The 17,948-nt window shown below is 45.3% G+C and overlaps 1 protein-coding gene across 21 annotated transcripts in view; it reads right to left on the reverse strand.

Moving 5' to 3' along the window:
- The window catches only part of PTPRT (protein tyrosine phosphatase receptor type T), a 1,114,889-nt gene that overhangs the window by 170,680 nt on the left and 926,261 nt on the right, over positions 1-17,948 (reverse strand). For 9 of the 21 annotated variants that reach the window (XM_045364111.3, XM_074003236.1, XM_015429849.4 and 6 more), the window contains one exon: positions 17,465-17,521. The exons of the other annotated variants lie outside the window; for them this stretch is intronic. In XM_045364111.3, coding sequence (XP_045220046.2) covers positions 17,465-17,521 — 57 coding nt within the window. The remainder of the gene's footprint in view (positions 1-17,464; positions 17,522-17,948) is intronic. 21 annotated transcript variants of the gene reach the window in all.

Consider the following 17,948-nt stretch of genomic DNA (forward strand, 5'->3'; position numbering starts at 1 on the left):
TCAGGGTTGGCTACTGATGGGGCCCCTGGCAATGCGGTGGGCTTTCACAGATGCCAGCAGTAGGTACACATAGAAGGCTATCTGTCTGACTCATTGGCCCTATAATCAAAAGGGACTTTTCAGAGGGCTATCCCACTGGAAGCCCTTCAGTGGGATAACACCTGCATTACTTTTACCCCAAGCCTACCCTTTCCAGGAGAGTCAGGCTTAGTATTAGTCTGAGTCCCTAAAAAGCTGTCTCTGACTCTGGGTGACTTTGGTTTATTAAGCAGGGACTGGGAATTTGGGAACTGAGAGAAAGAGGAGGAATTTGGATGCATCTTCCTCATCTTTACCCTCCAGAGGACCCAATCTGAGAATAGGCCAACTGAATCAGAATTGGCATCTAGGCAGGCACCAGAAGGTAAAGTTCTCCAATTGGAGAAGCTTTAAGGCTCTACTTGAGCCCCCTGTGTGATGTGATCATCAAAAATAATCTTGTGAACTCAGCTTGCACTGACAGGAGACTCCCTCTCCAACATCACGCTGCAAGCCTGACCTTACGGCACAGCCAGCTGTGTCCTCTGAGCTCTGAGCACTCCCAAAGGCAGAGCTGGTTCTCAAAGCAGCTGCTGCTGCATCCTGCTGTCTACTCTTTCTCCGAATGCCATGATGGCTAAGGATCCAGTCTCCTCCTAGCTCCAGTCCAGAGTCTTAATCTGGCTTTTAATGTGCTACCTGTCTACTCTTACATATGGAAACCTGGTGCACAAGGCATGGTTTATTAAGGTCTACTTAGACCTTGGTTTATTAAGGTCTACTTCCCTCCCTCAATATTAGCCCCTTACATAGGGTCCAGTTGCCATGTTTTGTCTCTCTGCTGCCTTTTCCCTTGCTACCCAGCAACACTCCCAGCTGATTTTCCCCAAGGATTACTGAGATCTAACAAGGGCAGTGCTGTCCTGCTCTATTCTGCACTGGTCAGAACACTCTGGTGAGTCCTGTCCAGCTGTGAACTCGACCTCTCAAAAGGGACCTCCAGAGTGAAGACAGGCCATGAGCCTTACTACTCAAAAAGTGGTCCATCGACCAGAATATTGGCAAAACTTGGGAGTTTATAAAAAATGCGGAATCTTGAGCCCTACCCCAGACCTACTAAATCAGCAGCTGCATTGTAACAAGGTCTCTACATGATTCAGGTATACATTTATTGAGATGCACAGTGATCCAGAGATTATTGACTTTGAAGGTATATCACTCCGAATCAGGATTTTTCATCTTGGGGAAGGGAAGATTCAGATGAGACCTAATTTTTGCCTTTAGATAGATAAAGGGCCATTGTGGAAGATGGAGTAGATTTGGTCCCTTTAATTTGAAAGCTCAGAGCTGTATCACTGGGTAGAAGTGACAGGGGGTAGATTAGGAATCAACAAAGGAAACGTTTGAATGTGGAAGAGATTTTCAGCTGAGGCTAAAGCCCAGACCCTTTCATTGCAGCATCATGGTATAGAGAGAGGATGAGGTCATTATGGTTCCAAAGTCCTGCATCAGAGTCAGCCCTTCATTTTACCTGCTTACTCTGTCTCTGTTCTCATCTCCTTGGCTTCCTAGATGCATAACTAAGCCATGAGGACATCACGTCTACAGGATGCTGACCTTTTTCTCTGACATGATCTCTTACCTCAACTTGGTTCCCCTTAATTCCAGTAATACTCATACTCTCGGTGAGAGGAATTCTCCCTATTATCTTTAGAGCCATGGGACTCCCATGCAGTCTATTCCTGCCCCCTCACTCTGACCCTCCCCATGTTACCCACAAAGGCAAGGAAATGTGTCATCAACAAGGACAAGAGCTGGCTGGAACATCCTGTGCTCCCCCTAAAGCAGAAGGGACGACAAGACTTCTTATGCTCCTTTTGATGTCAAGATGCTATGGTTTTATGAGACTGGTCAAAAGCATCGGGTTTCAGATTGGAAATATGCAAGCTTGCGTCTAGATGCCATCACTAATGGGTTGTGCGACCTTGATCAAACCTGTTAACCACAATGTGATTTGATATTCTCATTTATGAAATAATGAGAAAATGCCAAGTTCACACAGGGATTTTCTAAGAATTAAATGTAATAATGGAGGGAAAAATGCTTGATAAACTCTGAGGAACTGTTCACATATGGGGCACAGTGATGATGTGACCTTAGCACTGGTTCCAGGGTAGTACGAGGGTTTTTTGTGTCTATGAACTGTAGGTCACAGAGGCTGGGGCAATGCCTCCTTGTAACCTGCTGTCTAAGTTCATCCAACCCTCAGGATAAAGGCAGAGCCCCCAGAGTGATTCACTTAACTTTCCTCCTATAGGCAAGGCCCGTATCAGGCTTACATCTGGATGACTTAATGGCAGCAATAATATAATTTGGCAACAAGGGATTGGCAATTAATGATTAATGATTCATTCTGAAGTGCTCTCACTGGTGACAGGCCCAATTCTAGAGCTTCACTTCAGAGAATTTTCCTTGTAAAGATATGGAGCAAAAATAGGAGTCACAGATAAAGAACATCTAATTGCAACTGATAAAACCAAGTAAATCCCAATGGATGCATAACCCATGCTGGTGATCATCGCTGATGGTAAAGAAAGCAAGCCGGCTCTCAGGGACACAATTCCTAAAAGCTGCACTCTTTAAAACACACAGTTGTTTCTCAGCTATCCAAGGGCATATTATCCCCAGTGTGGCTTATCAGAGGCAAATCTTACTTTGCTGGCAGTTTACCCCTGTCTACTGAATGACTTCTTTTGTTGAAGAGCTTCTCTGTCTTTACTCTGGCTTTGTATGTATCTGGCACCCAGCAGGGAAAACCTTTGAAACCCTGACTCTAAGCTGGTACTTCTATGCCAGTGAAGGTTTTAAGCATCACAGGCACCTCTGATTATGGGGGTTTTGCCAAGAGGAGATAACAGGGAAAAGATGAGGATGCTGGGCAATTTTCTGGCTCTTCTCAAGTCAGGTAAGCACCAAAAACCTTCTTGATTTTGCTGGAAACAAATTCTCAGAATAGCAGATTATTTTTAAGATGGAATTAAAGTCCAAGACAGAAAAGAAGTTGGCAGGAGAGCATCTGGATACTTCATTAGATTCAAGCCTCTAGACTTTACAAATTGCATCCCAAGGCATGGAGAGTATTTGTAATTGTGATCATGAACTACTTTGGCAGTCTTTGAGGACTGAAATCGTAGAAAACAGGAGGGGTGTGACAAGCCTGGGGAGAAACAAATGCTGTTGCTGACTTTTTTTTTTAAATGAAAAAAAATGTGTATTTCAGATACTTTACACTAGCGTGATGTTGATACAGGAAAAAAAATAGACTAGATGATTAAATCAGGTTCCCCCCACCCCCACCCTTACCACTTAAAAAAGGAAGAAATAATCACCAGAAACGAGCACAGCCTCACATCAGACAACATCCGACCAGGGAATAGGAAACCACTCCTAACTTTTAAAACAGAGCAAATTTACTAGATAATTAGTACACAGGGATTAGGAGACAATGGTGGGGAGACTCAGAGGGCGGTAGTATCAGGAAGCCACTACCCAGCCCAGACTGGAGAAACAAAAAGAGGTGGTGGAGTTCTCAGAGCCCAGAGGTAAGGATCACTCAACAGAAGTGGAACTCTGGTTGACCCATCTGGAGACCTGAAGCCATGGAGTAGACACAGTCATCGCCAAAGAAGGGGCCTGAGCCCAAGAGAAAGAAGGCTCCTCCCTTCCTCCAGCTTTACCATATCTTATTAAAGTCTCCCATTAGCCAAACCCAGAAGCCAGCAGTCATGGGGGTCCCATGCAGGGGTCGCCTACATGCCCAGGAGCATAGGGCAACAGGGAAGAATGGATATGACACCAAATGGGCCAAGGACCAGCGTGGGCCAGCGTGGGCTTCTTATAAACAAGTGATGCTAGCGTCACCTCTCTTTGCCACTTTTGAGGGGTGTATGGACTTGTAAGTCAGGGAGAATGTCCAGTACTGTATCTTGATTTTAGCCAAGCTGAGGCCAACATGGAGAAATTGTGGCTTTCAGGACAGCCAGGTGTGAAACTGAGTTCTTCCAGAAGATGGAAACAGAAGGCTCAGGATATTTGACCACATGCCAAGTACTAACAATGAACAATAAAGAGGTAACACATTTAGGGCTTTTACTACAATCCAGGCTGCTGTTTTAAGCCCTTCACATATATTCTCTCTTTTAATCTTCACAGCCCTATCAATATGGTTTGGATCTGTGTCTGCACCCAAACCTTATGTGGAACCATAATCTCCAGGGTTGGAGGTGGGGCCTGGTGGGAGGTGGTTGGATCCCCCATGAATGGTTTAGCACCATCCCTTTGGTACTGTCCTCATGAGAGTGAGTGAGTTCTAATGAGATCTGGTCATTTAAAAGTGTGTAGCATCTCCACCCCCCCACCCCCACCACTACTCTCTCATGCTCCTGATCCTGCCATGTAAGATGCCTGCTGCCCCTTTGCCTTCTGCCATGATTGGAAGCTTCCTGAGGCCTCCCCAGAAGCAGAAGCTGTTATGCATCCTCTACAGCCTATAGAACCATGAGCCAATGAAACCTCTTTTCTTTAAAATTACCCAGTCTTGGGTATTTATAGCAATGTGGGAATGAACTAATACACCTATGAAGCAGGTTCCATCATTATACCTATTTCTGAGATGTGGGAACAGCCTCTGAGAGACTAAGTAATGGTAGCAAGCAGGAGAGCTGGGACATGGGCCCTGGCAGTCTAGCACAGTTCTCTTTAACCTATTGTACTACTGTGTCCTCACTCTAATAAATAGGGGGAGAGACTGTTCAGCAGAGAAATGTGGTTGTCCTTTCTCAAATATCTGAAGAAGCAGACCCGTATTTAGATCTAGCATCTTCCATTGACCAGCCAGATTAAAATCTCTTTGTATTGATGCCTGTCCCTGCAGGGCTTGCCACCCGCTCTATCATGCAGTTCTATTTCATGCATCTTTCTTGAAGATTATCTCCTCTCATGCCCTCGCACCCACGTATCCTATTCTAATATCTAAGGGATTGATGAACATGTCATGTGAATCTTGTTACATGAGCCAAATTATACAGACTTTGCTCAAATGATATTTAAACTTGACCTTTTTAACTTAAGTTCCCTCATCCTTTTCACTTTTCTTGTATATCAACCACCACCTCCAAGCCTTTCATATGTTGCATTTAGTTTTATTATTAATCGCTGGGCTTTCTCTATAATACCTTTCTTGATATTTAGCAACCAAACAATCCCATATAATTCCATAGAGAGACAAATCTTGTTCATATTTAGGTGATTTTTTTCTGCCTTGCCTCCAATATTCTTTCTTTGATCTCGCTGTGACTAATTTTTTTAAATTGCCGACTACCTCCCCATGCCTCAAAGCAATGCCTCCTTCACCAGATCTGGTTGATAATAGAGCACTTGAGAAGGATTATTCCATCATTCTTCTAAGTGACATCACCTAGGATGTTTCTCAAGTAATAAATAAATTGCCTCAATTCATCATATGACAGTAATTGCTTTTAGTCACAATTTAACTCAGAGTCAATATTAAGTAGCTGGAAAACACCACAGAGATGCAGGGTTTTCAATGATAGCTCTACCCTTGCTGTGGAAGACCATTTAATAAATACTGTTAAGTGCAAAGAAGATACATATTTCTAATATCCCAGACTCCTCAGTATTACCCAGTGAGTCCTAAGAGGTTAGAATTGACTTCATCACAGCCTATACAACTAAAACTGCTAAATATTGCTGACAGAAGTTGCCCTCGTTTTCAGCCTAGAATGGAGGTTAGCACCCTGTGAGACAGGAATAGCTTTAATTGATTGTTTGAAAGCACTCAGGCCACTCAAATAAATTGTTCCTCAAGTGCTGATTTTGCTTGGTCTCCTAAATCTATGTTTCCAGATAGACCTTGTTTTACACTATAAATGCTCTGTGTAGGTCAAATTCTAGTTTAGTCATGTTACACACACTGCAAAAGATGGCTAAATGAGACTCTGATAGAGAACCTCTTCTGGATGTGAGAAAACTCCTTTATTCTATGAAGAAAGTGTCTTTTTTATCCATGGAAATAGAGCAAAACAGACTTATTTAAGAGCAGTCATACCCAACTGATGCCAGATACAATCATTATTGACACACCCCTTCTACGGCATACTCTTTCAAAGGTTTCACCATTGGTGAGCTGGAAATCCATTTATACCTCCCAATGACCTCAACTACTTTCTCTTGTGCCCAGGAGGCCTAACCTATGAGGGCTGCCAAGACCCAGCTGGGGTAGACAGAGGATTCAGTCTGTGGTAAGACTAAGACCTCAAGCTATGACTAGAGTTGGGTATAAGGTTGTCTAAGAAACCAAGTATCGGGCATACTTTGTGGACTGGGTTAGGTGTCAGACCACAGTTAAGGTAAATGACCAGGATATGGCTGAGGTAGGGGTCAAAGCTAAAGCAGAGATCAGGAGTCAACTTGTGGCTTGCGTTTAGGAGTGTTATGGCAGTCAGTCTGCATCCATGGTGAGGGTCAAACTGGCCCACAAGTGTGGCTTAGACTTTATTCAGAAATAAAATTTAGCCCATGGCCATGAAAATAACTGGACAAAGCCCAGTGACCTCCACATGGACTATATCCATTACCTTGGTCTCATCAGCATCAGTTCAACCCTTGGCTTCACAGGAATAGTCCTGGACATTGCCTAACTTGAGTGGTGCTAGGATTATAATGATGACAGTGGCTATAGCGAGGTGCTGAGCATGGGAGCTAATTAGACAACACTACTGTCTTGGAGCTCACTATTTAGGGAGAGAGGAAAGTGCAAACTAATAATCAGAGCTGAGTGATGGGCACCAACACAGAGGTATGTACAGGAAAGGGCATGCCAACTCTGCTTAGGCAAAACTAGACCACAGACTTGATTTCCACGTGTCATCCATGGTGTGGGACACATGGGGCATTCCTGTGATCACTCAGTGATCTTCTCTTTTCCCTCCCCACCTTGACTCCCTGTGGTCCAGACTGCCCTGCTGATGATGAAGAAGAGGCTGAGTCATCTCAGCACTGACAGTACTGGCTCCTTGCTTGTAGAATCTGTGCTTTGAGCCTGGAGCTCAGGAGGCTCAAAGCTGCTTAGCTGCTGCAGATAGGAGCACCCATGGCCTGCACTAGGGATTAAGGGTTTAGTCTGAAGAGCAGATGTAAGAAGAAGAACACATACTCTAGGATGCCCTGCGGCAAAGTGATAGTCGCTTTAGAGTTCTTCAGGCAGCCGGTATGAGAGAGCTGTGGTCACACTGACCTGACTGTAATTCTTCCTGTGAAGCTCAGAGCAGTCCCAGGGCAGCAATGGGACAAAGAGAGGCTTCTCAGGAGCAGCCAATGTAGAGCAAATCAGGGACAGTCTGCAGGTCATATAATCCCAGGACACTGAGAACAGGTTACCACAGCCTGGCTTGTGAAGCAAAGCCCAGGGCAGGGCATGACCAGCAGCAGATGCTGAGACTATTCAAAGGGAGAAACTACACCAAGAAAGGAAGGGTCAGAACCAGAGTGGAGACCTGTCTGGGCCAAATGTAGAATATGGTCAACAAGGGGATCTCACAGGGGAGATGGGATGAGCCAAAGGGATTCTCTAGATGGCAGCTCTTGGCCAAGGTTTTCTTGAGGTCTGTCCACTTTAAAAGCACAGCCCTTGAAGCTCAACCACTGCCCACTGGCCAGTGCTCAGGATCACTGCATTTCTAAGTGCATTCATTTCCCAGGGCTGTTGTTACAAATGACCACAACCCGAGTGGTTTAACGACAGAAATTTATTCTCTCACAATTCTGGAATCCAACAGTCCCAAAACAAGGTAACAGCATGGCCATGCTCCTTCTGAGACTGTGGTAGAACTCTTCTTTGCTTCTTCCTAGCTTCTGTTAGTGGTTGGCAATGCTTGGTGTTCCCTGGTTTATAGATGCATCAATCCAATCTCTACCCCTGTTGTCAATGACTTTCTCCCTATGAGTCTGTATTTACATGATGTTTTTCTCTTCTTATAATGACACCAGGCATATTGGATTAGGGTCCACCCTTCTGACTTTAATTACATTTGCAAAGATACTGTTTTTAAATAAGGTTCCATTCACAGGTACTGGGGTTATTACTTCAACATATCTTTTTGGGGAACACAATTCAAATTCTAAGACCAGGTGAAGCTGAGTCATGACCCACACAGCCTGGGGATGGGCTACAAGCAGGAGCAGGAGCTTCGCATTTCACTAAATGAAATGCAAACTCTAACAGGGTTCACAGCCAAATGGACAGACAGCATGTGGGAAGAGGAATGGGAGCTCCTGCTTGGTTGTGGACTGAGCAGAACACAAGGCTTCTGGAAGGACAATATGTCTCGGCTTCCTTTGTCTGAACTGCATAGCAGGGTGCACCAGAGGCCGAGGTTCCCCCAGGCTCATACTCAGAAATATAATTCAATTCTTTCCAACCAACCCTGGCCAAATGGATCCCCTAACGGGTGACTGTATTACCTGACTTAGAGGGGCAAGAAAGGGGAGGAGAAGGAAAGATCTGCCCATCTGGGGCAGCTCTGTCCAGATTACACCTCTGCAACATGCAGCTTGCAGCTAGCATCAGAGTGCCTGGAAAGGAGAGAAGGGGCACGGGAGGAAGCAGGCAATCTATAGGAAGGATTAGTGGGAGCGTGAGCAGGATCAGACAGAGGAGCCAGTAAACACGCAGCACGGAATTTCAGATTAGTGCAACTAATCCAAGCAACGGTAATAAAATGAGCAGCAGCGAGCACGGCATTGATTGTTGAGATTCCAGCCAAATCCACCATGAACATGTTTTCTTTCTTCTAGCCTTTGCCCCTTGGCTTTTGAAAGCAGAAACACTGAATCACTGTGTTCTGTATTAAAAGCTGATCTGTTCACCTCCCCCAAAGGATGGATGGAAAAGCATCTCTGCTCTTAGTGGGAGGTGAGAAGGGTAGAAGAAGTGGCCAGTGTGGTTGTAGTAGATGTCACTTGCCACACCGGCACAGTCAGAGTCCTAAGACAGGGTCTTCCCTATGACTGCCCATGATTCCTGCCCCCAGCCCGACCTCTCCTGGGCCAACACCATGCGATCCCAGGCCAGACACTGGGCTCAGCAAGACCTGTCCCAGCAGATTTGGGGGAGCTCCAGACAAGGACTCTGAAGACTCAGTCTCCAGGAAGTTTGGCAGGTGAGTCTGCATGGAATTCAAATACTGGATTGAAAACTAGTGACTCACAATTAGCCTAACAAAATGGTACAAAGTGAGAAGAGTGAGGTGCTTGAACCATCACAGGCTGGAGGCAGAAATGGGGAAGGGGTGAGTATACCATGCCTGGCACATGCTCCATCAGTATCAGCCATCTGCTCACTTATTAAATCATTCACGCATGGGGCCAAATGAATGAGCACTACAATGTGTGCTAGGCACAGCAAAAGAGTTGATAGAAACCAAACAGCTCCAACAAAACATGCTTATACCTTGAACGTATGCCATGTTCAATAGAAAACTTTGCTTAGGGCTGGGGGAGGAGGTTGCAGTTCTTTGTGCCAACTGGCCCAGCCAGTTGACTATCTCTGGGTGCAATCTGGAGATAATGGGGACCAGTTAAGGTTTTGCAGAGATCAAACTGTCTGAACTTGATCATAGAGGATGAGTAAGGCAAACCATGGAGGGAGAACATCTCAGCAAAGAGAGGAGAGTGTGAGAAGGCAAGTACCACTCACATGATCCATTTGAATGGGGTACAGGATGCTGAGGAGGAAATAAAATTGGAGAGATAAAAAAGGGATAGGGACTAAATGGTAAATGGCCTTTGATTCAGGCTAGTTATCCCAAAGCACAAACAGAGCCCTGGGAGCATTTTAATCAGGATTAGACTCTTTTTTTTTTTTTTTTTTGAGTCTGGGTCTTGCTTTGTCACCCAGGCTGGAGTGCAGTGGCATGAACATGCTCACTTCAGCCTCAACCTCCTGGGCTCAGGCGATCCTCTGACCTCAGCTAGGGCCACTGGCATGTTCTGGGGCCACAGGCATGTGCTGCCATGCCTGGCTATTTTTTTTTTTTTTTTTTTTTTTGAGACGGAGTCTTGCTCTGTCACACAGGCTGGAGTGCAGTGGTGTGATCTCGGCTCGCTGCATCCTCCACCTCCCAGGTTCAAGTGATTCTCCTGCCTGAGCCTCCTGAGTACATGGGATTACAGATGCATGCCACCACAACTGGCTAATTTTTGTATTTTTAGTAGAGACGGGGTTTCACCATGTTGGTCAGGCTGGTCTTGAGCTCCTGACCTCGTGATCTGCCCACCTCGGCCTCCCAAAGTGCTGGGATTACAGGCATGAGCCACGGCTCCTGGCCTTTTTTTTTTTTTTTAATTTTACTTTTGTAGAGACATGGTCTCACTATGTTGCCTAGGCTGATCTCAAACTCCTGGGCTCAAACAATTCACTGACCTAAGCCTCCCAAAGTGCTGGGATTATGGGTATGAGCCACCATACCTGGCCTGAATAATACTCTGTTTTAGATGATCACTCTGGCTTCAGTGGGAAGTAAATATCGGAAGGGGATTGATGTAAAGACATGGGGACCCCACTTTGGAATCTGTGACACTAACTTTATGAGTCCCAGACATGAGTTGTAGCAGTGAGGAAGAAGGAGACAGAGATTCAGGAGAAATTTCAGAGGCAGTATCTGTCAGATTTCGTGATAAATTGGATATTCAAGATGAGGAAAAAGAGAAGGCAAGGATGATGCTTGACTTCTGAATCTGAGTTTAATAGCAGTTTGAATGGAAGACTGGAGACTGACTTCTCCTTGCTTTAAAGAGAATATCCCAGGAGAGAAAAAGGTGCAGTGAGAGCCTCAGTCATATATGCTACCTGAGTAGACATTTGTTTTGAAGAAGCACAAACGTTAACAATCACCTCCTACAGAACACCCTACAGGGATATGACAACCTCTTCTGCATTAAGTCTTTTGATTCAGTGGGGAGACTGGCAACAGAAAAACGGCAGCTGGAATGATGTACCAATACCCTTGTGTCTGTCAAACTTTGAGCATCTGTTCTAAGACTGCTGATAAGGACAGTATCCTTATGCACTTGATCCAGGGCTCATCTCCTCCCCAATTCTGTAGTGTCAGCCTTACAGCCATATGAGCAGTTGCTTAGAAGAGCTGAGGAGGGTCCTCTGCAATGATCAGCCTGGCTCCTGGATGTCACCTGCCCTCCTGGCTTCCAGCTGTAGCCCTGCCCCTAGTCTTCTGGCACAGTCCTGGCCTTTGTGCACTCCAGAACCAATCAAAGCACTGGTCAAGGGGAACTAGAGGATACCCAAGTCAAAGGCTCAGGGATATCCACATCCTTTCACCCATCTCAGCTCAGTCTTGCTCTTACTTTGGGTCACTGCAGGAGCTAGAGTTGCTGTGCTGCTGTGTCCAGCCATCCACCTTATATCCTAAAGCTTTGATGAGCCCTGATTCATGACTTCTATTTGGTACTTTAAGTGCCCCAGGCCTGAAGCCCTGATGGGCTCTTACCTATTTCCTTCATCACTCACATTTCTCAGGAACCACAGTTCTGGCCCAGTCACCAATTACAGTCTGGCCCAGATTCAGTCTGCCTGAATCTTAGCAATGGTCAGTTTGCCTGCTGCTCACTCTCTGGACCTCAATTTGCTCATCTGTAAGATGGGTTTAGGATCATAATAATGACTAAGATAATGAAGTTTCTTATCTCATGATTCTTCCCAATAACTGGTCATTATTAGTATTTCCATTTTGCAGATAAGAAAATGGGGAAACTTTGGGGCTCAAAGCCTCTCAGATGGTAAATTGTGTGGCTTCTGAGACTGTCCTGAACCATCCTGCCATGGGATTTCCCAGTGCTGGCTCAGAATAGGTGCTCTCCAATGTCTATGGGCACAGAGCATGGAGAGTACGATTACAGACTGTCTTGAGAGACCTGAGTTTGAATCCTAGTTTCATCATTTCAGAGTCGAGTGATTTTTAATCATCTGACCCTCAGTTTCCTCATCTGTAAACTGTGACTACTAACAGGTTCTCTATTTGGCAGAGCTGCTGGGAAGTTTAAATGAATTAATGATGTGAAACTCAGCACATTCCACAGCATGTAGGAAGTATGTAACATATTTGCTGTTATATTTTTCTTTTCATCATCTTATTGGACATTCCCAATGCTGCTGTCTCTCAGAACTGCCCCCTCTCTCCTGGCAGGCTATGCCCCTGCCTCTGCTGCCGGTCTTCCGCCTCTCTCCACCAAGCATTTTCCCCTCATGGTCGTTGTTCAGGTTGGAGCTTCACCTGGTTCTCCTGCCTCTGGTTCCTGTTCTCACACCATCTGTCAACCCCTTCCACTGGGCACATGCTCCCTTGGAGGGTCACCGAGGCCTCACGGTGTCCAAGCTCACAGGGCCCAGGGCATGACCCTAGGGAGACTGCTGCCTTGCTTCATCACCTTCTCTTGGCCTAAACAGCTTTGTCCCAAAGGCTCAAACTCCTTCTACCTGGGTCCAAGTGGAGCCATCCCTGGGAAAGTTGCTTTAAGGGCAGCTGCGAAGCACTCCCAGAGAGTGTATGATGACCTGAATCCTGTCACTGTGCCAAGGCCCTGATTTAAAGAATTTCCAGGGAAATAATAGGAGAGAGTTTTAACATGAGGTGCACAGGAAATAAAGGAATAATAAGGGAAGTTGTATCCAATACCTGCTCAAACCTGGAGCTGGGTTAGGAGTGCATCCATTTCTTCTGTTAGCCCTCACCATGATTGGGCCTGGCTGTACAGGGACTCAACTTTACTATTTCATAAATGAAGAAGGTGAGGCTCAGAAAGGTGAAAGGCTGAGTGATTGGCTCAAGGTCCTTCAGTTTTTTTTTTTTTTCTTTCTGAGACAGAATCTTGCTCTGTCACCCAGGCTAGAGTGCAGTGGTGCGATCTCAGCTCACTGCAAGCTCTGGCTCCCGGGTTCATGCCATTCTCCTGCCTCAGCCTCCCGAGTAGCTGGGAATACAGGCGCCTGCCACCACACCAGCTAATTTTTTGTATTTTTGGTAGAGACGGGGTTTCACTGTGTTAGCCAGGATGGTCTCGATCTCCTGACCTTGTGATCCACCCGCCTCGGCCTCCCAAAGTGCTGGGATTACAGGCGTGAGCCACCGCGCCCGGCCAAGTTCCCTCAGTTTTAAGGAATGGAGTTTGGGCTCCAGATGAGGGCTTGTCCCTTAGCCCTTCTCTCTGTAGAAAATTGACAATGGGCACTGGGCATGGCCAAGACAATGAAGTCAGATCTGCCCCTGAGGATGACCTGTAGCACAGCTACTGTGGCCTCCAGACTGAACACTGTCAGTCTCCTCTTGGGCTCAGAGGTCCAGGCCACCCCCTTGAGGCCTGGCTGAACTGCAGGAGGGATATGAGAAGAGGCCTTCTTTCTGCACTGGTGGGCCTGGGGAAGACTGAGTCCTCTTAATGTTAATTAACTGGTCACTTCTCTACTGCAGCCTCCAGTCAACTCACTGCAGAAAAATGCCCAATCCTGGCCAAAGAGGATTTTATCTTATTTCTCTCAATGGAAGCATCCCTGACCTCTACCCACTAGGTGACTATAGCCCCTCGCACCCAGTTGTGACAACCAAATAAATCTCCAGATTTTGCCAAACATCCCCTAGCCCCAGAGAGCAACAAGGAATAAAAGTAACTGAATATGAACCTCTTCTCTACACATACATTTCTATTCAGCAACTAGGGACAAAGATGACCCTAGATGTGTTACCTCTAGATCTGCGCTGCCCACAATGGTAGTCACGAAGACACGTACTTAGAGCACTTGAAAAGTGTCTGGTGCAACTGAGGAACTGAATTTTAAAATTTATTTTATTGAAGTGTTCTATGTGTAAAATACACACCAAATGTTAAAGACTTAGTACAAAAAAAGAATGTAAAATAGCTTTCATCTGTTGTTTTCTTTAATTCTGTTGCATATTATAATAATAATATTTTGGATATACCAGATGATTGTGAACTTAAGATAGGCGGGCTTAAGATTCTTGGAGTTTACAATGCTGCTGAGAAAGTGATACCTATTCAGTAGAGACTGTACTTTAAGTACTGGTGCAAACATTCTGCTTTTCACTTTCAGTACAGTATTCCATAAATTACATGAGCTACTCAATACTTTAATATAAAATAGGCTTTGTGTTAGATGATTTTGCCCGACTTTAGGCTAATGTAAGTGTTTTGAGCATGGCACATTTAAAGTAGGCTAGGTTAAGCTATGATGTTCCGCAGGTTAATTGTATTAAACGCATTTTCAACTTACAACATTTCCAACTTATGATACATTTATTGGGACAAAACTCCATCATAAGTTGAGGAGCATCTGTATTGAGTTAAATACATTATATTATTAAAATTAACTTCACCTGTTTCTTTTTACTTTTCTCAAGTAACTAAGAAATTTAAAATTACATACAATATTCAAATTCTATTTCTATTAAACAGTATGGCTCTGGAGGTTTATAATGGAGGATGATTTTTGTCTCCATGGCACATTTGGGAATGTCTAGAGATGTATTTGGTTGTTACAATTGGGATTGACATGCTGCTGGCATCTAATGGGGAGAGGCAGGGATGCCGCTAAGCATCCTACAGTGCACAGGACAGCACCCCTAACTCTGCCCCCAACAAAGAACTATCCGGCCCCAGACATCAATGGTGCTGGGGTTGCACAATCTTGCCATAGAGCATGAATTCCTTGAAGGATAAGCCAATAAATCCAGAAGAGCTAAAGAACTAATTGGAGCTAGATGGGCAAAGAAGTTAAAGCTCTTACTTAGTTCTCATGATTAACTATGACTGTGGTTATTAATATTTCAATTTCTCCAAATAAAGATAATGAAGTCTGGAAAAGAAAAATAACTTATCCAGGATCACCAGACCAGAAGGTGGCATTGCTGAGAGCTGAACTCAGCCTCCATTCACTCTGAATGCCGGCCTATCCCTGCTACATAATGTGGTCCTGCAGCTCTCTGAGTTGGTGTTGATATGAAAAGAGGCTGCCTGTGCTTAAAGTCTAATATCCCCATCATTCAGACCTAGGCAGTTATTATTTACATCAGCCATTATTGCTACCAGGGGACGAACATTAACAAAAACACCCTTTGAAAGGGATGGCACTCACAGGCACCTCGCCCATCAAATGAGGCTGAGAAACATGTGGAAATAAATGGATCACAATGAAATAAACCTGTCACAGGAGGAACATTCAGATGCCTTAGAAGACAAGAAGTAAGAACAAAAGCACATGATATGGGATTCGCTCTGTTTAAAGAAAATATTATCTGACTGCTCGACTTGAATAGAGCCCAGAGAACAATGGCCCAGCAGAAACAGAGCAGCTTGCACACACTCTGGAGAAGTATTGTTTCTCTGTAAATTGGTGGTGTGCACAGTGGCGAGAGTCACTTTTCTCCCGCTGTCGATCTGCACACTCCCACGTGTCCATCTGTAACTCCTACCTCCCTTTGGGAAGGGCCTCTGATAAGGTAGGGCTGGGGACTGATTTCAGTAAAGACCTACTATGTGCAGTGACCGCACACAACATTCCTAGCATTTTCTAATGGAATTTTTAATATAACTGCATGAAGCACATCTGATAATTAGTTTTGCAAGTGAAATAAGGCTATGCAACTTGCTTAAGGTAATCTAACAGGGAGTGGCTGAGATGAAATTCCTGTAATGTTTGCAGTGACACACTGGAGTACAGGTGTCCATGGCAGTTCAAAGGCAGAGACAAAACTCGCCCATAGTGGACACTGTTTAGGCTCAGTCCCAATCTCCTTTACTGGGCTGGTGTGACTACTCTCCAGGTGCTGTGGGTGCTGGCAGCAAATGGCTCACAAATACCTCCCTTCCAAGAGAAGTACCATTAGGCAAAAGGGAACCACTTCCCCAGGATGTAATGCATTCCCAAGGCAGCCCACAGCCAGTGGCTGACCAACACCATGGTACAAATATTGGCCCCCTTGCCTCAAGGTGGGACCAACTCTTTAGTACATTTCCTGCTCCATACCTCCCCTTTTCCCGGGGTTCAGGCAGATGCAGGTCTCCACATCCTCCCTTAGCTTTGTTCTCTGCCGTATCTCATCCTCCTCCCTTTCTTCTGAGAACACTCTGCAATGAATAATTTGCACAAGAATCTCCATCTCAGTCTCAGTGTCCAGGGAACTCAACCTAAGACATTCACTAGCAGTGATGTCTCTGAGTTTGGGAAAGGGGGTGGACAGGAGTGAACTGTGAAGGTACTGGATGCCCAGACTCATGTCATCACTGCCTGCTGCACCTTCTTTTCCACCATGATAAAATGACCATTCAGGCATTAGCAGACCGGAGGCCATTGTCTGGGCAAGGACTTTAAGAGAGGTGACAGTTAAAGGTTTGAAATCTCCAAGAAACTTCCCACGGATTAAAAAGGCACCCTGCAATCAAGAGGTCTCTAGGTTGGCTTGTCTTTTGAGTCCCACGATGGACGTCGACCTCTCACATGAGTGGCTCTGTGTCCTTTGAAGAATGGCACACATTCATGTGAAATGAGTTCCACCTATGGTGTACATGAGGAAAGGGGCTGGTATTTACTTCAAACAAATATAGACTCTGGACTGGGCATACCCATAGCAGCTCCTTTGACATTTATTATCTTGTTTAGTCTCAGAGGCCTCTGCATGTGTATAGTCTACAATGTAAATGGTGCCTTATAAGGGGTAGGTGGGATTATTCCTATTTAACAGATAGGAAAAGTCGGGCTGATATGGTATGAGTAAATTGTCAGGACAAATGGTAGACCTGAGATCATAGTGAGAGCTTCTCATTTCCTAGGCACAGAATTGTTACGTCAACTTTTTCCCAAACTTATATCACAGCTCAGCTGTCACTTCCCCTGTGAAGCACTCCCTTGGCTGCACATGAGTTTGTTTATTTTGAACACCATGTACCTTTCCTTTGTAACACCACTCAAAGTGGCAAATTTATTTGTGTAGGTTTTTGACCAATGGCTGTTTCGTCTCCTGGAAAGACATTGGAACATATCGTCTTTTGCTCTTCATTGTACATCTCAGTGCCTAGAACAGTGCCTGGCACCCAGGAGGTACTTAGTAAGCATTAGTAGAATGAGTGAATAGGTGAGTGGACAGATGAGTGTATGCACAGAGGGATGGATGGATGGTTGGATGAATGAATGAATGTGTGGGTTGATGGGTGAATGGGTGGAGGGGTGAGTGGGTGGGTGGGGTGGAGGGACTGCTGGTTCCTCTCTGGTGCACCTGGCTTGGAGGACCCACTAAGCATGGGCAACTCTCCCCTCCCACCCGCCCAGGGCTCTGGTGATCACCTGTGGTGAGGAGGCAGAGTGGAGTCCCCGGGGTCACCTGGGCGCTGCCCATTGGTGCTGACCACAAGGAAGCCAGTCCCCAGGCAGCATGCAGAAGAGAAGGAGAGAAAGAAACACACATGAAAACGTGCGGCACGGTGAACAAAACTGCAATTCTTGTGGCTCTGAAGAGCTCACACTAAATAGCAAAAGAACATCATGATTTAACAAAACAGGGCCTGAAATAGATTTTAAAAAAATGAAACAAAAGTAAGAGGCACCACTTATCAAGCACCCACGACATGCCAGGTACTTTTGTGGGCGCCTCACATATAATGTTTCTAAGACTTAGAATAACCCAGAAAGGTCAGTATGATTATAAATAAATCTGTCATTTTTCCACTGAAACTACTTCTCCGTTAGACTTCCCTTTCTGCATAAATGGTGCCACCATCCACGTAGCTTCTCAGTCTAGACATATGGGAGCCCTCCTTTTTTCTGATGT

This window comes from Macaca fascicularis, chromosome 10 (genome assembly GCF_037993035.2).
Source record: "Macaca fascicularis isolate 582-1 chromosome 10, T2T-MFA8v1.1".
NCBI lineage: Eukaryota > Metazoa > Chordata > Mammalia > Primates > Cercopithecidae > Macaca > Macaca fascicularis.